Raw genomic sequence first — 24947 nt, forward strand, 5'->3', positions numbered from 1 at the left:
GGTTGTAATATTTCGAATATACTACGCAGGTTGCAAAGGCTCTGAAATCTTTCTTTAGTTTGAAAAATTAATATATCTAAACAGCAATAGTACACATTGACTTTGAAATAGGATTCCGGGTCGGAAATTCTCTCATCTTGTGATAACTCATCAAAAAACGCTTCGTTATCTTTCGCCTAGTGTTTTTAAAAACAGTTGTTACCCCCCACTCTTTTGCTAAATCTTTGGATTCATTTAGCAAACTATTAAATGAATTCTGATTTCTTAATTGACACAGTCTATTTAAAAGATTACTTAATACTAGATTTCTGTAAGTCATTATTTTCATGCTGTAGAGCTTTAGAAACAGGATTAATATTTTCAAATAGTGAGGGGGGAGACAACTTTTTGTGACGGACGGATGGACACACCGAAATTAAAAGATTTCCTTGTTTATCACTACGGACCCCTAATAAATGGGTTGGGTAGTACTTACCTTTCCAATCTAAATCACTCACAGCATCTTGTCTCTGAAAAAATAAAGAAATTGTGGGCACTTTTTTTATAACCTCGTCCCTTTTCTGTTAATTTTTCTTTTCTCAGCGCCGGTGAATTACAATGTAATGCACATTTATATAATATAAAGCGCGTAAATAAAAAGTGCACTGCACTCCGTGGTTTAACATCCAATGCAAAGTACAACAACGTACACGTACATCGCGATATCGATGAAGGATTCCCGGGGACTCCCCGCGGGGAAAAAAGGAATTGCTTTATAGAATTTTGTCATTTGTAAAATAAAATAAATTAGATAGTTTTTATTCTTTTCTTGCACACATTGGGGGCCCCCGTGGCCCGGGGGCCTCGTATAATTGATACGGCAAATACGGCGGTAGCTACGCCCCTGAGTATTCTATATATAAATATCAGATAGCTGCAACGAGTATAAAATCAGAACAAACAGTCGTGCCAAAAACACAATCAAATCAATTCAGTTCAGCATAGACAACATTGTTTTTGTTTTCGGATCGTTGTACTCGCTATCGAATACGCATTTGAAATTTCCTCATTCGAAACGTGTTCTCGTTTGTACGAAAGAATCGAAGATACACTCGTTAGCTATTTGAGAAACGTTATAGTACAAAAAAATTAATATATCAGTTAAAATAATCGGAGGCAAAACGTGAGTTATTTTTCTTTTATTGACTAAATATGCGGAAAAAAATTGTATGAGTGATTGTATGCTACAGCATCAGGACTTGGCAAAGGGGGAAGGCAAAGTTGCGGCAAATAAGCAATGGGATGCATTGACGCTAAAAGTTAACGCTGCCGGGCCACCGATGAAAAATGCCAATTCTTGGAAAAAAGTAATATCAATAAATAATATTAATTAAATAAATAAAATAATAGATGATTAAAATAATAATAAAATACAAAAATAGGTATAAGCAGCAGAAGAGCAACTCCTCCAAGCTACGGAGATAAATGTTGCAGTAGAAGGGTTGACAATAGTTAAATCTTTTGGAACTGTAGTGCCAGAAGAAGGTTTAAATGAGTTGGTAGAGGTGATTATTAATAGCGAGGAAGAAGAAGAAGCCTACTGTTGAAAGCGAAAAGCTTTCTCTTTTGAAATCCAATTTTCGCGCATATGAAAGAACGCAAGCCCAAATCAATAAAAATATTGAGAAACTAATTACTTTAAAGGAGAGATCGCTGCAAATAAAAGAAGAGGCATATACAGCAGATATGCAAAAAAAGCTGTCGAGTTGCGGATTAAAATTTATGAGCTTGATATTTTAAAGAGAAAAGTTCAGAAATAAACACCAATATATACGATATGTTAATTCCAAGTTACTGTTTTTATTGAAAATATATTTATTAAAGCAAAATATGAATTCAACTGTTGTTGGAACATTTAGTTCAATTATTATCTAAAGACAACATAATATGCTCTCTAATTTGATGACCAATTTTAGTTAATTGAATCTCATTTTCCGTATCTATTTCTGTATCATTGTTTTCGTTCACAAAATATTTGCAATTTTGATCTGATTTTTAAATTGTATTACTATATCGACTTCATGTATCATTACTGAGAATTTTCCACCGGTCTTTCAGTATACCAATGGTTCGTTCAGCAAGAAGCGTGCTTGGCAAGAGCCAAGTTCGGCGTTTCTAAATAGTGTCAAACACCATGGTTCCAAAGGATATCCAGAATGTCCTGTTAATTGAGCAAATACGTATGTAAATATGTCTGTAAATATATTTTACAGTTGAATAAGTGCATTTATTACCCAAAAGCCAGATGTTTCTCATATTGTTTTGATTATATGCTTAGGGTTAATTTTTTTTGCCTGCAAAAACTAAATTTGGTAAATTTATATATAAACGTATAAAAAATTTTAATATTTACGTTCAATTCTAATTCAAAAACTTTTTTCTTTTGTTTTGTTTCGTATTTTATCTTATTCGAAAATGTCATTTAGAGCTACACCAGGGAAGTTAATTCATACAATTTCTATGACGATCTGCACCCTCGACACGTTACGCAATTTCACTGTTCTTCGGCAATCACGTTCGAGTAAATGGTATGGCTGGCTTCAGTTCGAATCGTATCATGTCAGTTCATAGCGTTGCGACGATTGTTTGAATGGATGTAAAACTTAGGGTAAATTATAAGTAAATTTGCCAGTAAATCCATGAGTACAGCAAACAACAACAATTTTCTGCTGGACTTTCATTCCGAAAACATACATAAATGAATTAAACCTGGATACAACTGGAAATGCATATTCCAACAAAGGTGACTAAGCAAATAGAATTAGAAAAAGTTTTTTAGTTTTTTTTGAGATAAGTTCATAGTGGGTATAATTATTGTATCCGTTTCGATCGATCGTTGAAATCATTGAAATCGTATCGAAAATGAAGTTTTCGATGCAATTGAGATTACTTCCCGACTCGAATAAATGGCGCTAATTTCGGAATCATTGAAGCCGCAAAATGGAATCGACGAAATCTATCCGTTGATGATTTGTAAGTATTTATGTATGTAAAAAAATGTGCGTGGTTCAGCTTCTGGCAATGAGAAATTTACATTGAAATCTCCCGCAAGGAGTACCGGTTGTTCGCTACACTCTACTGGTTCTCCTATAATATCTGCAAAAGCTTGCGAACCTGCTGTTTACAACGGTCATAAAACTTTACCGATGAAAAATTTTATATCTCTCATCGATGAATTTTGTGATATATAAATGGCAATTAAATTCAATTTTTTACTATTATGATTATCGCTAGGGTTCATTTTGCATTCTACCGCACACAAATCGCCAATTCTTGTTGATGTTGATATCGTCACATCAGCATCACTCGCGTACGGAGCCCTTATATCCAAATGAGGAGTGAGAATATGGCATTTGTCTTGCTCATTTCCTTTTTTCATTTCGTTGAAATCTTACAACGAAATCAAAATTTGGTACGGATACAGGAGGCTCGTTGTCGTTTATAAATGTTTCTGATAACATCATGATGTTTGACTATTTAAACACTCTAACTGAGAAATCATCAACATGAGCACGAAGACTTTGACAATTGAATGATATTATTGATAAACATTTTCTTGTGCTAAGAAACTCGAATAATTCTTTTTCTAAGGTGATAATTGGATCTTGTCGTAATTTTATCATTTCATCTCGCAAAGCGCGACATGACCTTTCATTGCTTAATGCCATGATAGAATTTTTTCTGTTTGTTCACTGGAAGTTTACATTACTTCTTTAATGGCAACAGCTCTTGACAGTGCGATATAAACTAACTGTTGAGATTGAACTTTTTCATAATAGTAAACAATTTCATTCAAGTTCTTCCTTGCGACTTGTGAATTGCCAACCCACAAGACTGACTACAGAAATGATCTTGTGAAGTATAGTCTTAACTTTTCAACGGCCAACGCAGAGTATTTAACAAAAAGTCACACAAAGAATTCGCAGAAATGAAACAGAAGCAAAAGAAATAAAGTCACAAAAAATAGTTGAGAATTCGCAGAAATGAAAGACAAACGAAAGAAAAATAATGCGCAAGCATATAAACATATATAAGCGCACTGTACTTATTGACTGCATTATTTTTGTGTAAAACCTTGGAATTTATTCATTAAAATCACCATTCAGAAGTCGTTTTATCCGTTGTAAGCGAGCGATTTTCGAAGAAACATCATTTCTAATATGCCACAAGACAAAATTAGAAATGAAGTTCATAAACCTCACGATGTCAGATAAAACGGTATACCTCGTCATCGCGGGTCGATTTCCAAAATATGTAAATGAAGACTAACTACAGAAATGATGCTGTGAAGTATAGCCTTAATTTTTCAAAGGCCAACGCAGAGTATTTCAACCAAAAGTCACACAAAATAGTTGAGAATTCGCAGAAATGAAAGACAAACGAAAGAAAAAGAAGTATAACTTCAATAATGCTCAAGCATACAAATATACATATGCGCACACATGTGAATATGTCACCAACCCAAAATTGAAACATTGTTCTACAAAAACAACAATAGCATAAGCATGGCAACATTGTGTTGTTGGTAGAAAAGCCGAGCTGTGCCGAAAGAAACGATCTCCGATTGTCGCCGCTTCCCTTGCTACTCGAACATCTTCGCAGGCAAGATTGCGCAACATGAATCTATCGCAACCTTTTCCGAACTCGTATAAGAAGTATAACTTCAAAAATAGCTGAATTAAATTATGTTTTAAATGTGTGATTTAGAGACAAGAAATAAAAACACACCAACAAAAATCAATTTGAATTACTAGCGGATATAATGAAGTTGCACCCAGACATATGTACATATGTAGCTAAAGGATTTCATCAAAGAGCACCCGCAGAAATAAATACTTTTTGGGAAGACACCTCAGAAAAGTTAAACGCTATAAAAAAACATCACGCGTTTATATTATTGGTTCATTTATAGGTTTGGGCTGATCTGAAATTTGCAGTTAAAAGAGAAATGATTAAAAATACAAAGCAAATTTCTGGAACAGGAGGTGGGCCCTTCAACCAAGTAAATTTAAGTTCCCTCGAAGAAGATGTCAGCGCTATACTTTCCCTTAATACATCAGTAGTGGGACTGTGATGGAAAAAATATCAATTGATAAATTAGAAACCAAAAAACAAATTTTATAACTTGAACTACAACATATAAATAAGCCATACGTTTTTATTTTTAATTTATAATAATTCATTTAATGAATTTTTTTTTTTTTAATATGAATACATACTATGAACTTATATTAAAAGAAGTTTAATAAAGTATCTCTAACTCTATTTGCTCCGTCGGTAGGCATATCATCTATATCACTTAAATTTTTTTGAAATATGCCTTTTCATGTGAACTAAAATGCAAACGAATATTATGCAATGCGCAGCATAATTTAAAAATATATACCTTATTTACTACAAAGACAACGAAATACCGATTTTAATAAACCTATGGTTTTCTTAATAACAATTCGACCTTTAGTGTGTTGAATCTCCTTTTTCGGACGCATGTTATTTGTTCCCTAAACGGAGTTATGAGCCACGGTTGAAGATGGTAGCCTTTGTCACCTTTACAAAATATATATTCGATTAGTACATTCGTATAAATTGATAGTATTTTTTAGCTAATTATTCTTAGCAAGTATTAAATATGCATATCTTCTGCCAGGATATTTAACACATGCGTATCGTATTTGCATCTTGTGGTCGCACATCTTTATATGAAAAACATATATGTATATGTATATAAAGAATACTGAGTGAAGTTATTTTTGAAAAAGTCTCACCACCATAACATTCCGACTTAAGAATCCTTTGCCGTTAAAATACAGAGGCTTATCTCTTAACGGCGCCATTATCTTTACGTAACAACTGCCATTGCCGCAGCAAGATTTGCCAAAAAAATATGTTTTTGCTTCTAATTCCTCGCTGGCGGTCATGTCAATGGAAATCCATCTTGAGCATAGCCTGTACTCAGGAATTTTGAGTACTTCATCTAATAGAACACAAAATATATTAAAGTCCTTTCCAATACATTTTTGATATGAATCAACTTCTGTCAATTACTGCAATATATTGCCCGCCGGGGTACAAAATCCTCGTTGAAGAATATAAAGAACCTTTCAATATGCACCCATACAAATTTATTATGAGAGGCGACTTTAATGCGAAGCATGTTTACTGGGGATCTTGTCTAACGACAGCTAAAGGCCGAGACTTTTTCCAGGCAGCTCAAGAAACGCGGTGTGAGTTTGTATCGACCGGAACACCGACTTACTGGCCAACGGATACCAAAAAAATACCAGATGTAATAGACTTCTTTATATCCAGGAAGATATCTCGAAATTTCATCGAAACAGAAGGTTTAAAACTAAGTGAAACAGTTATTAAGAGAGACTTTATTCAAACAAATACTTTAGACTAAAAAAAGTGTCCATAAATCACAAAAATTGGACAACTAGAGTTAGAAGTTGACACATTTACGAAAGAAATTCAACAAGCAGCTTGGGATACTACTTCGGTGATATAGCGGAAAATTAAATGTTAAAATTAAAAGAAATAAAAATCTTCCTAAATATGAAAACAAAGTTACGATGGAAATGCCGACAAACAAGCTCACCACTCCAAAAAAATTAAACATGAGTTCCTCAGCGAAGTATCTTAGGTCCACTTTTATATATTCTATATACAAGAGTCCTACCGTTAGTACCAACCAGTATGACTATCACTACGCGTCGAAAAACAGCTGGAACGGCTGGCTGAATTTGCAACATGCAATTAACTCTGTAGTAAGTTGGACATAAAAATGGAGAATAAAACTAAACGGTGAAAAATTGGTTTATGTAAATTTTACAAACAAAATACCTATTATAGATGCCTGCATACGTTACCTGTCTATACACAACAAAGTATGGTATTTCTTTATAAACAAATAATCAAGTCGGTATGGTCATATGGTGCACAACTGTGGGCATGTGCCAATGATAGCAGTGTTAATATTATACAACATTTTCAAAAAAGCATAAATGCTTATGTTCATCGAGACCTGAATACATTTGCCGAAGAAATAAAGAGTCAGGCGGATGCCCACTACAAAAGGCTTAATGCACATGTGAACGAGGAGGCGAGAAATCTCGTTTTAGACACATGCCTCTCTAGACAACTATGTCGAAAAACACCATATAGTTCAGTTGGAAGCTAAAACATATACATATATGAAATTTATCATTAATGTCTAAATAATTTTTTTGTAAGTTATACAAATCAAAGTGCTCGTTAGTATTGAAAACTAGCTGTAGTGATATCAAACATTGTTATAGTTTTAAATGTTTGTAACAGAAAAAAATTGGACCACTGCACAAAGATGGACAAATAGCAATATCTAAATACATTGAAGGACCATCTTCCTAATTTCATTACAAGTCTTGGAAAATCTTGTTGAGAGTATGCCAAAACGTATGAAAAGCGTAAAATATTTATATTACTTGTATAATAAAATTCAATTTAACATTCTTATTTGCAGATAAGAAAATTAAAATATCAAAGGTGCATAAATGAGTACTACGAGTTGTTTTGGTTTTAATTTTTTATATTTTTCTTTGTGCACCTAATCGTTGATCTTTTATTGTAAATTTATAGTAAATTATATATTGAATAAGGAAAATAAACATTTCTACCATTTGCTTTACTGTTTTCTTTCTCATTCTCTCCAAAATGCGTATATTCTATATGAATAAAACGATCTGAAACTCATCTCATTGTTTGTGGAGAGAGCACATGATCTCGTGGTTTAAATTGGTAACACTGAAACTTCGTCGGTTACTGAATAGATGACATGCAAAGCAACGACCTACCACTAAGAATGCCGCAGGAATAAATTGCAAAATCTATGGATTATTTGTGAGATTACATTTTTTAGTAAATTTTAGTTATCCGTAGTCCGTATAGAAACGGATTTCTCGCTAAATCGTCTACCCTGTAACTCACTGTTGACTTCGATATTCTTCTTCTTTATTGACGTAGAGACCGCTTACGCGGTTAAAGCCGAGTTTACAACAACGCGTTAGTCATGATTTCTTTTTGCTACTTGGCGCCAATTGGAGAGTAAAAGCGAAGCCTGGTCCTTCTCCAACTGGTCTTTCCAACTGAGTGGAGGTCTTCCTCTGCTTCATTCGGCGGGTACTGCATCGAATACTTTCAGAGCTGGAGTGTTTTCATCCATTCGGACGACATGCCCTAGCCAGCGTAGCCGCTGTCTTTGAATTCGCTGAACTATGTCAATGTCGTTGCATATCTCATACAGCTTAACATTCTATCGAAAACTCGTAACGTTCGTGTTCGCCACACTGCCCTCCCCCGTAAGTCTGAACGTCCCGATTAGACATATTTTCGATACTAATGGAGTGTTTTCGTCCATTCGAACAACATGACCTAGCCAGCGTAGCCGCTGTCATTTAATTCACTGAACTATGTCAATGTTGTCGTATAACTCATATAGCTCATCGTTCCATCGAATGCGATATTCGCCGTGGCCAACGCGCAAAGGACCTTAAATCTTTCGCAGAACTTTTCTCTCGAAAACTCGCAACGTCGACACATCAGTTGTTGTCATCGTCCCAGTGTCTGTACCATATAGCAGGACGGGAATAATGAGTGACTTATTAAGTTTGGTTTTTGTTCCTCAAGAGAGGACTTTGTTTCTCAATTGCTTACTCAGTCCGAAGTAGCACCTGTTGGCAAGAGTTATACTGCGTTGGATTTCCAGGCTGACATTGTTGGTGGTGTTTACGCTGGTTCCAAGATAGACGAAATTATCTACGACTTCAAAGTTATGACTGTGAGGCAAACCAAGAAAGCAGAACTAACGGCGCGGATGTTGAAGCTGATGATATCAAGGCCCCTGTCGGCCAGCTTATCAAGCTTATTGATTTGGTTGGTAGCATTTCGATCCGGAGACAGCCAGGCAGCTTGATGTATTTCTTGTGCTGGAATCTAGTACTACAGATAACAATATTTCGGGCCCCGGTGAAGTCGATCAGCCTCAACCCATTTGGAGATGTTTCGTCGTGGAGGCTGAATTTACCGACCATAGTCCCAAGCACGATTTTGACATGGTGGCGGGGGCATCTCACATAAGTGCGCTCCAACCGCTCATAGAAGGCATCTTTGGTCACATCGTCCCTCTCTTCCGTCGAGGTGTGGGCGCAAATCAGCGATATGTTGAAGAATCCGCTTTGATGCGGATTTTGGCTGGACGTTCATTCATCGGAGTGAACGAAAGTACTCGGCGACGGAGTCTCTCTCCCACCACAAATCTCACACCAAACTTGCGCTCCTTTATATGGCCACTGTAGTAAATGCCACAAAGACTTACTCGTCTTTGTCCTAGTCCCATCCATCGCATTTCTTGGACGGCGCACAGTGGCACCGCTCCATACATTTCTTGGAAAAAAATAGAAGGAGTGGTCGTACCACAATGAAACTTTGCAGAAACACTTCTCTGGACTAAATCAAGAAATTTTGAAAAAATCTTGGAAAACCGCCCACTGCCACACCCACCTCCCATACAACTGCAATTGCCAAAATTTTTATTTTTGGACCTAGGGACTTGAAATTCGGGACACTTCTTAATTGAGTTCTCCTGATGAAAAAAATTAAACTTAAACGCAAAGTGACGTTATTTATACCTTTACCTTTATAAAAATCCAATATAATATGCAATGTTTTAATTGAATATGTAACAGGGGAAAAATTGTGTTAGTTTTTATTTGTAATATTATGCAAGCACCATATCTTTAACAATGGGATCTAGTTCTAAGGAAATTTTGTTCGAATGACGCCTTAAGCTACTTATGTAAGGATCCGAAGTTATGAGAAGTCTGTTGAAGACATCAGTATTTGTGGAAATTCGATCACACTTTCTCGAAAACATCAATCGATACTTCCTGTAGTCTTTGTTTCTGGCTTCCTCGGCTTCCTCTGAAAGCATTCCTATTGGTAATACGGCAGCATCCATTATATCCTTACCATGCATTAGTACTTCGTGCACAGTAACAGGCATATAAAACCAACTATAATTTTGTACGAACAGTTTCGCAGTGTCCGACGTATATAATTTAAATTTGTCACTATCAATTTTTTCGCCACATGTAATTATTTGAAGAATTATCCTGAATCGACTGATAAGTTCTTCATTGACGCCAGTAATATCCGCAACCATTTGTGGGTTTAAAAAAAAGCCTTGACGTGTTCCCGTCGTTAGAAGTTCCTGTACCTTGTTGAACAAAATCAACTCGCAACCGCATTTTATCTTTAAAGGCCGCTTGTATTTTCAATTTATTTTGTATTTTAATTTAATACATTCCATAAACTTGATTCTAGCATGTAAGGATGAAATTCCCAATTCACATGCCTCAGGTTTAATTGTTTTCATGGAAACTAACTCTAAGTTGTTCATTTCAGTAGGTTTCGCCATACAAATGTAGCATACTGCTGCTGCAGTAGTATGTGTCACTATCTGAGCGGTTTTACCATCCAGCATTGTAAAAAGGAGCTTGTGTAATACATTAATTTCCTTGCCCTTTACATGAGCGCCTGAAAGTATACTACATTTTTTTGGCTTTTTGACCATTTGTATGAAATATTGGAAGCGACTTTTGAAATTAAAATCGATATTACTAAAAGGGACGGTAATTGGCGGTTGTTTTTTTTGTTTTTAATTGAAAGTACAGACTTGGAACTTTCATTTTTTTATAGTAAGAGGGCTAAGCAAGGCAAAGCACATAAAGTTTTTTTCCATCGAAAAATGAAAAGTTGATATTTTTTAGTATAATTTTTGAAAAATTATAAAAATTAGCTTCCTTTGCCAATTTCAATAAATCTTTTTTTTATAAACAAGTAGGTGCTATATTTTCACTAAAAAATAAAAGAAAAGTCATAGCTATAAACTTACACACAAAAAAAATTCTTTATTTGGACAATAATTTTAATCTGATTTTATTGAATAACTTTCCGTCGACTTCTGTTAGTTTTTTTAACTATAAAATTTCACTTTTTATAAAAAACCTTGTTGAATTTTTCTTATCCAAATATTTCTTTGCAAACCAAAGACATTAAAGTTTTGAAATTGGAAAGTGGAAAAATCCTATTTTTTCCGCCGAAATGCCACTGTGCGACGTGATAATGCATCCGCATTTTTGTGGTGAATCCCCTTTCGGTGTTCTGTTTCGAAGTCGTAATTCTGTAATCTTTCGATCCATCGTGCAATTTGGCCTTCCGGATTCTTAAACTGTAATAACCATTTTAATGCTGCATGATCCGTCCTCAGCAAGAATTGTTGTCCATACAAATACTTGTGGAAATGTTTTACACATTCCACCACAGCTAGTAGTTCTTTTCGCGTCACACAGTAGTTTTTCTCTGGTTTCCCGAGCACTCTGCTGTAATACCCAATTACTCTTTCTTGTCCGTCGATGAGCTGAGACAGGACACCTCCAATTCCATAAGCGCTCGCATCTGTATCCAGGATGAATTTCTTTCCAGGTATTGGATAAGCTAACATCGGCGCCGTACAAAGTAGTTCTTTAAGCTGCTCAAACGCTTTTTCTTGTTCCAACTGCCATACGAACGGGCGATTCTTCTTTGTTAAATCATGTAAACTTCTAGCCACGTTCGCAAATCCAGGTACAAAACGGCGGTAATACGTGCATAAGCCAAGGAAGCTGCGGAGTTCATGTATGTTGGTGGGTCGAGGCCAATCTTTGACTGCTTTTATTTTTCCTTCCTCGGTGTGAATCCCCTCAGTTGACACTTTATGTCCGAGATATGTGACCTGCTTCTTCCATAATGAACACTTTTTGGGATTCAAGCGTAATCCGGCTGATGCTATTCGCTGAAAGACTTCCTCTAGATTTTTCAGATGATCATCGAAACTTTTTCCCATAATGATAATGTCATCAAGATACACCAAACATGTCTTCCAGTTGAGTCCTTTTAACACATGTTCCATCAGTCGCTCGAACGTTGCAGGCGCATTACATAACCCAAATGGCATCACAGAGAATTCCCATAACCCGTCGCCCATACTGAAAGCGGTCTTTTCACGGTCACATTCATCAATCTCGACTTGCCAATATCCACTTTGTAGATCTAATGTAGAAAACCATTTCGCTCCAGACAAGGTGTCTAATGTATCGTCGATTCTTGGTAGAGGATAACTGTCTTTCTTTGTGACATCATTCAACTTCCTATAATCTACGCAGAAACGGGTGCTACCATCTTTCTTTTTAACTAAGACGATAGGTGAGCTCCATGGACTTATTGAAGGTTCGATTACACCGTTTTTGTGCATGTCTTCAATAATTTTGTTAGCATCCTCACGTTTTGCTAGTGGAACCCTACGCGGAGCTTGTCGGATTGGTTTAGCGTCCCCAGTATTTATGCGATGTTTGACAATGCCGGTTCTTCCTGTGTTTCCTTCGTTTGCAAATATGGATGCGTATTTTTCTAATAGTTTTTCTGCTTTTAATTTTTCATTTCCATGCAGCTCATTCAGCAAATTGTTTAGGAGTGTAGGACTTATCTGCTGTGGCTCAATAGTAAGCTTCTGTTCTGACCGTTCGCATCGTGCTATTGCACTTATATTCTGGCACTGTCCAATTACTGCTCCTTTCTTCAGCCTTATAGGCGTGTTGAATTCATTCACTACTCTGACCGGAATGGTGGCGTCTTCTCTAATTTTCACAAGCGTTCTTCCTACCAATATGGGTGTATCTATTTTTGTTGGTTCCACAATCCACAACTCTTCAGTCCCACCTCCTCCATTCACTTTGGCCCATACAATCGCCTCAGATTTTGGTGGAATACTCTGATTATCATCAACAATCACCCTCTTACTTTCAACGTTGGTCACATATCCGGTGTTTATAGGCATCTCCATGTTCTGGCAAAACAGCATTTGCTTGTTTAAATCCAAAGTAACCCCGTGATCAATCATGAAATCTACTCCCATTATAATTTCATCCGTGATTTCTGCTACGATGAAGATGTGATTAACTTCCAGGGTACCAATCATCACTTTGCAAAACACTTTTCCCGCGACAGCTGCTTCCTCCCCGGTGGCCGTTCGAAGCTTGCAACCGACTAATGGTTCAACCGTTCCTCTTACCACATCCGGTCGGATAATTGAATGTGTGGCACCAGTATCCAAAGTAAGCGTTGACAGTCGTCCATTTACGATGCCGTTGATAGTAAGATTGTTGTCATGGCGACCTATTTGTGATATCGAGATGGCGGGGCAAATAGTTGTGGGAACCAGCTCACGCCCCTTTGAACTGTTCCGTTTTAGTTTAACGACTTGTGAGATGTGGATGCTCCGTCCTCGTTATCTGTTGGTTGTTTCCGTTTTGATGGGTTTACTTTTATATTGCAATTTCGGGCAAAGTGACCCGCTTTTCCACAGTTGAAACATCTTCCTGTTGTATTTACTCGCGGTGCAGCAATTGTCTTCAGAGTCTTCAATATTTCTTCCATCAGCGCCGGTTGTTCCATTTCAACCCTTTGTACTTTGTGTGCTGGTTTACTTAGTAGGGAAGCTGTTTCCTGTGTGAGGGCGTGCGAAACCGTTTCAGCAAACGTTCTTTTTGGCAATGCATATGTGGCGCGTTTGGTGTCCACATCACGAATTCCATTTATGAAACATTGAATTTTTACCCTCTCAATGTAATCCACAGGTGCATCTGCATTTGCCAAATGAGCCAGTCGTTCTATTTCAGTTGCGAACTCTTGCAATGACTCGTTCATCTTCTGACCCCTATTTTGCAGTTCGATCTGGTATATTTGTTTCCGGTGCTCACTACCATATCGTCTTTCTATCGCACTCATCAATGCCTCATAGTTGTCCCGTTCACAGTCTGGAATAGTCTGAAGGATTTCTGCCGCAGGTCCTTTCAATGATACAAACAAGGACGCCACTTTGTCCGCTGCATTCCAATTATTGGCCATTGCTGTCTTTTCAAACTGAAGTTTGAAAATTTGAAATGGAATACTTCCATCGAATGTGGGTGCCTTCAATCTTTGGATATTTGTTGATGGTGCAGGGCCATGCAGTTGCAGTTCTCGCACACGATTACTCAGTTGAAGAAATTCTGATCTTAAATTTTCTTCGTCATTTTTTATTGTGCTTAATTCGTCTTCAAATTTTGAAAAGTTCTCTTGCACTTGTTTTTGTAGTTGTGTAGTATTTTCCGTAATCTGTTGAACCTAACGCTTTTCGAACTGCGTATTATTTTCCGTCCTTTGTTGTGTAAGGCGAGACTCTAACTGTGATGTATTTTCAGCTATTTGCGTTATTTGCTGTGCCAGACGATTTTCTGTTTGCACTGCATTTTCTGTTATTTGTGATATATTTTCGGCTATTTGCTGTGCCAGACGATTTTCTGTTTGCACTGCTTTTTCTGCATTTTCAGCTATTTGCTGTGCCAGACGATTTCCTGTTTGCACTGCATTTTCTGTATTTTCAGCTATTTTCTGTATAGCCACTAACAGCATGTTCATGTCTGCACTTGATGATGTTCGTTGTTCTTCTACTTTTTCTTCTACCTTTGTAGAAGTTTCTGGCCCATTAAATTCGAACTCGTCCACATTAATTCCATCCGCTTCCATTGCTTCACGTAATCGTGCCTGCAGATCCGCCTTTTGCCCGCTTATCGGCAAATTACGCTCCTCCAGTTCTTTTTTTAATTGCTGAATTCTCAATTCTCCGAATTTAACCATCTTGAATTTGGATTATTTGACAATCCCACTTCTGACACCAATTGTTACGAATTTACTCTTGCTAGTTTACTCTGCTAGGTTCGTATCTCTGGATTGACAAATAAAATCAACACTGTTTAATTTAATTCAACAACTCTTTATTTCACAACTCGTCTACACTATAGCAGTTTACTCTTAGCACTGATTCATTACGTTGGCGCTGCCACGGCTTATATAGCCACGCACTTCTCGCTGATGCCGACGTGTCCTTCTAGAATATCGCGTCTGGAAATTACCAGAACATACGGCTATAGCCACGCACTTCTCGCTGATGCCGACGTGTCCTTCTAGAATATCGCGTCTGGAAATTACCAGAACATACGGCTATACGGCGCCAGACGCAAGCAGACAGTCGCGGCGCCAGACTCAGCAATTGTTTAACTAGACGAGCAGACAGTGTGGCGCCAGATGTCTACAACAAGACAAATGCTATTCCATATACCTACAGCTATTGTTCATAATCAGGGATGCATATAGTAATAAAAATACAACTTAATACTACTTTTTGTAACAATATGTTGTTTGGAGTAGCGTAGTAGATGTAAATATTACTATAATTATAAATTATAAGTACAAATAAATGTAATACTAGTAGAAAGTATAGTAAATACTAATAAATGTTGGGATTTTATTTTGTACCTATATGGGTGATATAGGCAAAACTAACTTCGGTAACGCGCCTTTTGTATACCTCAGCGGTGGTGTGGAAATTACAAACTCCCAAAACATTTACTAAAAATTCCCTAACACATTTCTTCCATAGTGGCATCATTGGCAAATGTTATAAAAAATGTGGACTTTGACAGCGCTCTCTCGAATCAAAGAGTTTCGTATCAATTTATCCATGGCCGCAACCACTCTGCGATGAACATCAAGTTATGGAGGAATGTAATTGTTTTTTTTCGCAACTTTTCTCAACTTGTTATGCCCTTCTCTTCGTAAACTGATATTCCCTTCATCTATCCCCGTGCGCACTTTGCTAACTTTGCTCAATCGCCAATCCATTTTGTATAATTTTTCAGCAAATTAACAATATTGTTACAAAAGTAGTATTAAGTTATATTTGTATTGCTATATGCATCCCTGATTATGAACAATAGCTGTAGGTATATGGAATAGCATTTGTCTTGTTGTAGACATCTGGCGCCGCACTGTCTGCTTGTCTAGTTAAACAATTGCTGAGTCTGGCGCCGCGACTGTCTGCTTGCGTCTGGCGCCGTATAGCCGTATGTTCTGGTAATTTCCAGACGCGATATTCTAGAAGGACACGTCGGCATCAGCGAGAAGTGCGTGGCTATATAAGCCGTGGCAGCGCCAACGTAATGAATCAGTGCTAAGAGTAAACTGTTATAGTGTAGACGAGTTGTGAAATAAAGAGTTGTTGAATTAAATTAAACAGTGTTGATTTTATTTGTCAATCCAGAGATACGAACCTAACAAAGTAAACTAGCAAGAGTAAATTCGTAACAATTGGTGTCAGAAGTGGGATTGTCAAATAATCCAAATTCAAGATGGTTAAATTCGGAGAATTGAGAATTCAGCAATTAAAAAAGGAACTGGAGGAGCGTAATTTGCCGATAAGTGGGCAAAAGGCGGATCTGCAGGCACGACTACGTAAAGCAATGGAAGCGGATGGAATTAATGTGGACGAGTTCGATTTTGATGGGCCAGAAACTTCTACAAAGGTAGAAGAAAAAGTAGAAGAACAACGAACATCATCAAGTGCAGACATGAACATGCTGTTAGTGGCTATACAGAAAATAGCTGAAAATACAGAAAATGCAGTGCAAACAGGAAATCGTCTGGCACAGCAAATAGCTGAAAATGCAGAAAAAGCAGTGCAAACAGAAAATCGTCTGGCACAGCAAATAGCCGAAAATATATCACAAATAACAGAAAATGCAGTGCAAACAGAAAATCGTCTGGCACAGCAAATAACGCAAATAGCTGAAAATACATCACAGTTAGAGTCTCGCCTTACACAACAAATGACTGAAAATAATACGCAGTTAGAAAAGCGTTTGGTACAACAGATTACAGAAAATAATACGCAAGTGCAAGAGAAATTTTCAAAATTTGAAGACGAATTAAGCACAATAAAAAATGACGAAGAAAATTTAAGATCAGAATTTCTTCAACTGAGTAATCGTGTGCGAGAACTGCAACTGCATGGCCCTGCACCATCAACAAATATCCAAAGATTGAAGGCACCCACATTCGATGGAAGTATTCCATTTCAAATTTTCAAACTTCAGTTTGAAAAGACAGCAATGGCCAATAATTGGAATGCAGCGGACAAAGTGGCGTCCTTGTTTGTATCATTGAAAGGACCTGCGGCAGAAATCCTTCAGACTATTCCAGACTGTGAACGGGACAACTATGAGGCATTGATGAGTGCGATAGAAAGACGATATGGTAGTGAGCACCGGAAACAAATATACCAGATCGAACTGCAAAATAGGGGTCAGAAGATGAACGAGTCATTGCAAGAGTTCGCAACTGAAATCGAACGACTGGCTCATTTGGCAAATGCAGATGCACCTGTGGATTACATTGAGAGGGTAAAAATTCAATGTTTCATAAATGGAATTCGTGATGTGGACACCAAACGCGCCACATATGCATTGCCAAAAAGAACATTTGCTGAAACGGTTTCGCACGCCCTCACACAGGAATCAGCTTCCCTACTAAGTAAACCAGCACACAAAGTACAAAGAGTCGAAATGGAACAACCGGCGCTGATGGAAGAAATATTGAAGACTCTGAAGACAATTGCTGCACAGCGAGTAAATACAACAGGCAGATGTTTCAACTGTAGAAAAGCGGGTCACTTTGCCCGAAATTGCAAGATAAAAGTAAACCCATCAAAATGGAAACAACCAACAGAACACCGAAAGAGGATTCACCACAAAAATGCGGATGCATTATCACATCGCCCTTGTCCACTGGAATTTAAACATTGCTCCAAATCAGAAGGAAAAGAAGGTATAATCGACGTGCGATCACTGAATATAGAACCTGAAGATGATTGGACTCCTCACCGCATCAGAATCAATCAGCTGGAGGACCCTGATCTTGCAAAGCTGGTAATGGCCAAAGAAAATGGGGTACGACCACCAAAGGAACAAATAAGTAGCGAGAGTCCAACTGCGAAAGCATATTGGGCCCAATGGAACAGCATAAACCTCGTTAATGGATACCTTCATCGTACCTGGGAAAGCGAAGATGGCAAACATTCTCGTCTGCTGATCATAGTACCGAAGTCCATGATCCCAAAAGTATTGAAAGAATATCACAATGGACCTAGTGGAGGGCACCTTGGAATTACAAAAACTATAGAGAAGATTAAACAACGGTTCTACTGGATCGGCTGTCGAGATTCCATAGCAGAATGGATAAGTAATTGCGTAGAGTGCATGGCAGCTAAGGGTCCTAAAGCCAAAAGTCGCGGTAGGCTACAACAGTACAACGTGGGATCACCATTTGAACGAGTCGCAATGGATGTTGCAGGTCCGTTCCCAACCAGTACGGCCGGAAACAAATATCTACTGGTTGTCATGGACTATTTCAGTAAATGGCCAGAAGTATATGCCTTACCAAACCAGGAAGCGAAGACCGTAGCCGAAGCGTTTGTAGAAAATTGGATAACAAGGTTCGGAGTGCCCGTCGAATTACACTCAGATCAATGCAGAAATTTCGAATCTTCCATTTTCCAAGAAGTCTGTACATTATTGGGCATCCACAAGACACGGACAACAGCGTTACACCCACAATCAGATGGGATGGTAGAGAGATTCAACCGAACGCTCGAAGAACATCTGCGGAAAATCGTTAATAAAGATCAACGGAATTGGGACAAGTGCATCCAGATGTTCCTGCTGGCGTATCGTTCAGCGAAGCACGAGACAACTGGTTACACGCCAGCAAAGATTATTTTCGGATCTGATCTGCGACTCCCTGCTGATCTTAAGTTTGGAACGAATCCTACAGCTGTAAGAAATGATGGAGATTATTGTTCTGCCTTAAAGGAAGAAATGAATGAATTGCATCTAATGGTAAGACAGCATACGCATCTGATGAGCAATAAGATGAAGGACCGGTTCGATCAAGCGGCAAATTCAAAAGGTTTTGAAGAAGGTGATCTGGTCCTGTTGTACAATCCACTTCGAAAGAAAGGCTTGTCCCCGAAACTACAGACAGCCTGGGAAGGACCCTATATGGTGATGAAACGACTTAATGACGTGGTATACCGCATACAAAGAAATGGAAAAGCACGATGTAAAATGAAAGTAGTACATTTGGAGAGGCTCGCCCCATTTGGTTCAAGGGGATTTGTGCCTAATCGGGACTATTAGTATTTTGTGGAGTGCAGTGTTACAAAAAGTAGTATTAAGTTTTATTTGTATTGCTATATGCATCCCTGATTATGAACAATAGCTGTAGGTATATGGAATAGCATTTGTCTTGTTGTAGACATCTGGCGCCGCACTGTCTGCTTGTCTAGTTAAACAATTGCTGAGTCTGGCGCCGCGACTGTCTGCTTGCGTCTGGCGCCGTATAGCCGTATGTTCTGGTAATTTCCAGACGCGATATTCTAGAAGGACACGTCGGCATCAGCGAGAAGTGCGTGGCTATATAAGCCGTGGCAGCGCCAACGTAATAAATCAGTGCTAAGAGTAAACTGCTATAGTGTAGACGAGTTGTGAAATAAAGAGTTGTTGAATTAAATTAAACAGTGTTGATTTTATTTGTCAATCCAGAGATACGAACCTAACAAAGTAAACTAGCAAGAGTAAATTCGTAACAATATGTACAAGAAAAGGAGCAGGCACGTCAGCACGAAGTAATGGTGCTTAAGATTGGATCAAGACACTTATTGATTTGAAAAATATTTTACAAAAGAATAATTAAATGTTACATTTAATGTTAAAATAATGATCTATTTAATAATATTATTATTAATAGGGTAAGTAAGCAGAGCCGCCTAAAATAACTGCATTCTTAGCCAGCTCAACTTGGTTAGTATTGATAGCTTTGAATATTGGGATATTTTTCCATACTTTTGCGTCATGGCAACCTCCTGGATGGCCAATATATACATCATAAAAAGGAAATTTATTGTCACATATGGCCTAAAGATAACATTTATTTTTGCAAATACTCGAAATATATCTAATTGCAAAATTAAGCTCACCTGCATTATTATGGCATGGGCGCCATTTCGATTGTATTAACTAATGGCATCCTCCTTTAGGGTTGGTATTTTGAAATAAGTTCCATCTAGATACCCAATTGCGAACGGAAACGGATTATTTGTACTGTTCTGAATTTTTTCCATTATCTCATATTGGCATATAGCGGAAGGTCATATTATTTCATTCTTTAACGCTAAACAAATAATATCCACGATGGCAAAAAACATATAAGCAGTTTTCTAAACAGTATCCAATAAGTCCGTGCCGATTGCTGGTCCAAAATGGTTGAATAGCTACTTTTAGTTCCGGTGGAAAATTTATGAGTTTGTGTTTTATAAATTCACGAATTTACTTTATATAACCATATAGCAGTTATGCGACATTCGAAACTTGCTAAAAAAGACGTCTTTTGGGTAACTTTCTTTGATTTTGAAGTAGTTCGCTACTTTTGGAATCAACCGTTTACCTTTAAAGTTTTCGCCAATTATAACTTCCTCATTTTTGAACGGTTCATCCTCTTATCATGTCTTCTTAAGAGAATGCGTTCTATTTTATTTTCCAATTCATCAACAATAGTACTGATTAAAAATACATATTTAATTTTTAGTTCAGAAATGCAAATATTTGGATGCGCAGTTGAAACAGCATCAGCCGGCATAACATCAGCAGTGCAAACTCCGAAAAGTTGCATTGCAAATTTCTGCATTACCGAAAAAGCCCGAACTTATGAAAATGTTTGATGCACCTCGCCAACGCCAGTAATTCCGTCTGAGTTACACAATAATTTCTCTACGGCTTGCTTATTGTCTGACAATAGAATAGACAATAGAATTAATCGAGGTATGCACTGCGACCTTGGGTCTATTGTGCCCTCTCCTAACTCACAGGGACTCACCAAGCCCCAACAAATCGATAAATTCTAGTATTTTGCTGGGAGCTAGTGTGTCGATGTGATCCCTATCCGGAAACATAATTCCAAGGGCTTTAGACCTGCGTCTACAGACTGCGATGCAGTCGATTAGCAGGTGCTCTGGGGTTTCAGGTTCCCTGTCGCAGAACCGGCAGTTAGAGCAAGAGGCAAGTCCTAGGTTGAATAGGTGACTTTTCAACTTGCAGTGGCCGGTGTAGAATGCGACCAAGAGCCTGAGTTTGATCCTTGGGAGGTTGATTATCGATCTAGAGCTTTTGAGGTTGTACCCCCTATCAGCAACTTGGCATGCCGCATACCATGCGCCCGTTGCCAATGACCTTCTCTGCCCACTCTTTCTTCCTTACGGAGCAGCTCCTTTATAGTGTGGGGCCTACCATATTTGTGGAGGCTGCAGCGCGGGCGAGCTCGTCAGCCAGTTCATTGCCGGCTATGCCTCTATGACCAGGTACCCAAATTAGGGGCACCTGATTCAATTCCGCTAGGCTGTTTAGCCGTTCTCTACACTCCTGCACTAGCAGCGATTTGATCTCGTAGGCGGAGATTTTAGTGCCGCTTGGCTATCGCTGAGTATGGTTATTCGCTCATTACTATAGTCGCGATGGAGGTTTATCTCTATACACCACCTTATGGCTAGGACTTCGGCCTGGAAAATACTGGGAAATCTGCCCATCGGTATGGATAACCTTGTGCGTGGGCCCGCGATCCCTGCACCAATACCTTCCAACGTCTTCGAGCCGTCAGTGTACCACTTCAGTGTACTATCCCTCAGCATCAGCTCAAGAGTGGAGTCATTCCACTCGCTCTTGCTTCCTCGTGAAGCAGGACCTCCAGCGCTGCTGTTGGGCAGGTTCGCATAGCGCCCGTCATGCAGACCCATGCTAGCCGCTGAAGCCTCGATAGTTTCATCACCACCGAGGCCTGTGCCGCCACAGAGGCCCAGGACACCGCTCCATATGTGACTATCGGTCGCACAATCATGGTATACAACCACCTGACGATACTTGGCTTGCAACCCCAGAATTTTCCTGCTAGCCGATTGCACACCATTAGAGCCTTTGTCGCCTTGACCAGGGTTTGGTCCACATGCTGCTTCCACCGCAAAGTGGAATCCAGAGTGAGACCGAGATATTTTACCTCGCTGGTCACAATCTCTCTACCCCCAAGTGTGAGGTTCCTAAGCCCGGGTAGGAATCTTCGCCTCGTGAACGGGACGATGGTAGTCTTCGAGGGGTTGATACTCAGCTCAACTCCCCTGCACCACTCCTTTGCCAGGTTTAGACCTCTTTGCACTAGGTCACAGAGAGTGTCCTCGAATTTGCCTTTCGCTATGATCACTATATCGTCCGCATATCCTTGGCAGCGGATGCCGTTGTCGGTTAGCAGTGCTAAAAGGTCGTCCACGACAAAGCTCCATAGCAGGGGCGACAGTACACCACTCTGCGGACAGTCTCTTGTTGTGCCTAGGCGAATCTTTGTGCCCTCTGCTGTGGTCTCAGCAAACCTGGTGCGCAGTACCGTCTCTATCCATCTACCCACCGGTGCTGTCACATTCCTACCCTCCAGTGCCATTGCTACACTTCTATGAGAAGTGTTGTCAAAAGCTCCCTCAATATCCAAAAAGGCGCATAGCATGACTTCCCCTTTCTCCAGTGAACTCTCTATCTCGGAGGTCAACTGGTACAGAGCTGTGTTAGTTGATCTGCCAGCTCTGTATGCATGCTAAGCCGCATGCAGGGGTGCGGTTTTCAGCGCCTTAGACCTTAAATGATGATCTATTATCTTCTCCATAGTTTTCGGTAGGAAGGAGGTTAGGCTAATTGGCCTGAAGGATTTGGCCAACGAGTAGTCCTTCCTTCCTACTTTCGGTATGAAGATTACCTCAGCTGTCCTCCATGATTCAGGGATGTAGGCCAACGCCAGGCTCTCCCTCAGCAGCCTAATCAGGTGTGGCATCAGGATCTGCTCACCCTGCTGCAGAAGCGCTGGGAAGATGCCGTCCACTCCCGGAGGCTTGAACCTCTCGAACGAGGCCATTGCTCACCTGATCGAGTCCACAGTAAACAGTTGTTTAGCGATAGCCCAATCAGTGCGGGATGGCCTGTGTTCAGTTAAGGGCAGACACCGATAAACTGGAACAGTCTCCGGGGAGTGAGCACGCAAGAGCTCTGTAGCTCTGTCCTCCGCGCTGGTCGTGAATGTCCCGTCATTCCTTTTGATGGCTAGTACTGTGTCCGTCTTCCCTTTAGCCAGAGCTTTGTGCAGCCTGGCAGCTTCTGGTGTGGAGGAGACGTTTTCACAGAATCTCCTAAAGCTAGCCTGTTTAGCAGACCTGATCTCTTTATTGTATAGTGTCAGATTGCCCCTGTACTCCTCCCAGACCCCTGTACGTTTAGCCTTATTAAATAGGCTTCGTACCTTCTTCCTTAGGACTGCGAGTTTCCTTGTCCACCAGGAGCAATTGCGCCTGTCTGTGGGTACTCCTAAGGGGCAGCTGTCATTGTACGCGTTAATGATGGACTCGTTAAGCGCGGTCAATCTGACCTCCATTCCCTGGCCCTGCCTGGTCTGCCCCTTCCTCTTCAATTCCTCATCTAGCCTCTCCCTGAAGGCACTCCAGTTGGTCCTTCGAGGATTGCATCTAGGAGGGAACAGCTTGACCTCTGCCCTCAGCGCAAACCTTACAATTCTATGGTCCGACAGGGAGGGCTCCGTTGAGACTCTCCACTGCGAGACCAGCCCTGTTGCAGGTTCAGTACTGAGGGTGATGTCCAACACTTCCCTCCTGCTTATAGTTACGAATGTGGGTTCACACCCTACATTCTCTACCGCTAAATTTCTACCTACTACATATTCTAAGAGGGACTCACCTCTCGCGTTGCAGTCGGTGCTGCCCCATTCCGTATGGTGGGCGTTCGCGTCGCAACCGATGATAAGGGGGAGCTTGTACAGACTGCAGTGCTCCACCAGCCTTTCCACCGCCTCCGGGGGTGCCGTTGCTGCCGCTCCCGGAAAGTGCCTGACTATAATACGCCACCACTTTTTAATGCCTGTCAATAACTTGTGAAACAACGCCTCCTACTACATACCCATTAGCATGCGTATCCAAAATAAACGCTGATCGTGGGACCGGATAGGCTAACATTAGCGCTGTGCTTAACCGATTCTTCAAAGTTTGGAAAGCCACTTCCTGTTCTTTATTTCTCTAAAAAAATCTGCCATTTTTGTAAGTCTATGTAGGTTGCTATCTAAGCTGGCAAAATTTGGAAAAAATCGTCGATAATAAGTACAAAATTCAAGGTAATTGCACAATTCATGTACATTTTTAGGAGTTGGCTAATCTTTTACCGCCTCTATCTTTTCATTAACTGTACAAATGCCTACAGTTGTCACTTTGAGTCCTTAATAGCTTAGTTATTTTTTACAAAGAGAACACTTCCTCGGGCTTAGCTTTAGACCAATGTTAGCCACCCTCTTTCAGTAAGTTTCTCAAAGGTAGCAGGTGCGTTACATAATTAAAAGGGCATTACGGTAAATTTCTATAGACCATCTAAACCGTCTTTTCTTTATTTTCTTCATTTACCCGCAATTGACACTAACCACCCACTGTCACTTCCATATTTATATAAATCATAATCCTGTTTTTCCCTGTCAATTTTTATACCTTGATTTACTAGAAAGTCTATTACAATTATGACTTCATCCACGATATCTGCCACTATAAAATTGGGTATCACGGCTGTCCTTCCAATTACGATCTCGTGCGTAACTTCTCCAAAGACTTGTGTATCTTCAGCAATTGCAGTGTCCAACTTTGCCCCAGCTATTGGTCTTACTTCTTTATCAACCACAGTCAGTATACGCTTTTTACCATCTACACTTCCCATAACGGTAACATTACTATTATTCCGGCTTATTTGTTAAACGGAGATTACAGGGCATTCGCTTGCGGGAGGGATTGATTAGATTTGACATTTACTTAACCGCATCTTCAC

At 39.4% G+C, this 24947-nt stretch overlaps 1 protein-coding gene, 1 long non-coding RNA gene and 1 pseudogene across 5 annotated transcripts in view; 2 read left to right on the forward strand and 1 right to left on the reverse strand.

The window, feature by feature from the left end:
- The first annotated feature begins 244 nt into the window (after window positions 1-244).
- Window positions 245-7730, forward strand: LOC125778813 (uncharacterized). Its single transcript, XR_007422949.1, has 3 exons — window positions 245-1162; window positions 1230-1346; window positions 1422-7730. It is a non-coding gene; the product is annotated as an uncharacterized LOC125778813 (long non-coding RNA).
- LOC125779074 (small nucleolar RNA U3) lies at window positions 4137-4339 on the reverse strand (annotated as a pseudogene).
- An 8114-nt stretch (window positions 7731-15844) lies between the features above and the next one.
- Window positions 15845-24947, forward strand: part of LOC125778799 (uncharacterized) — a 209016-nt gene continuing 199913 nt past the window's right edge. For 3 of the 4 annotated variants that reach the window (XR_007422947.1, XR_007422946.1, XR_007422945.1), the window contains exon 1: window positions 15846-18481. Coding sequence is in view for 1 of the 4 variants with exons in the window: in XM_049458087.1 (XP_049314044.1) it covers window positions 16341-18481 (2141 nt within the window). In the remaining 3 variants the exon portion in view is untranslated. Of the gene's footprint in view, window positions 18482-24947 lie in introns of all 4 variants that reach the window. The other variant, XM_049458087.1, reaches the window with a different exon arrangement.

Source organism: Bactrocera dorsalis, chromosome 5 (genome assembly GCF_023373825.1).
Source record: "Bactrocera dorsalis isolate Fly_Bdor chromosome 5, ASM2337382v1, whole genome shotgun sequence".
Lineage (NCBI taxonomy): Eukaryota > Metazoa > Arthropoda > Insecta > Diptera > Tephritidae > Bactrocera > Bactrocera dorsalis.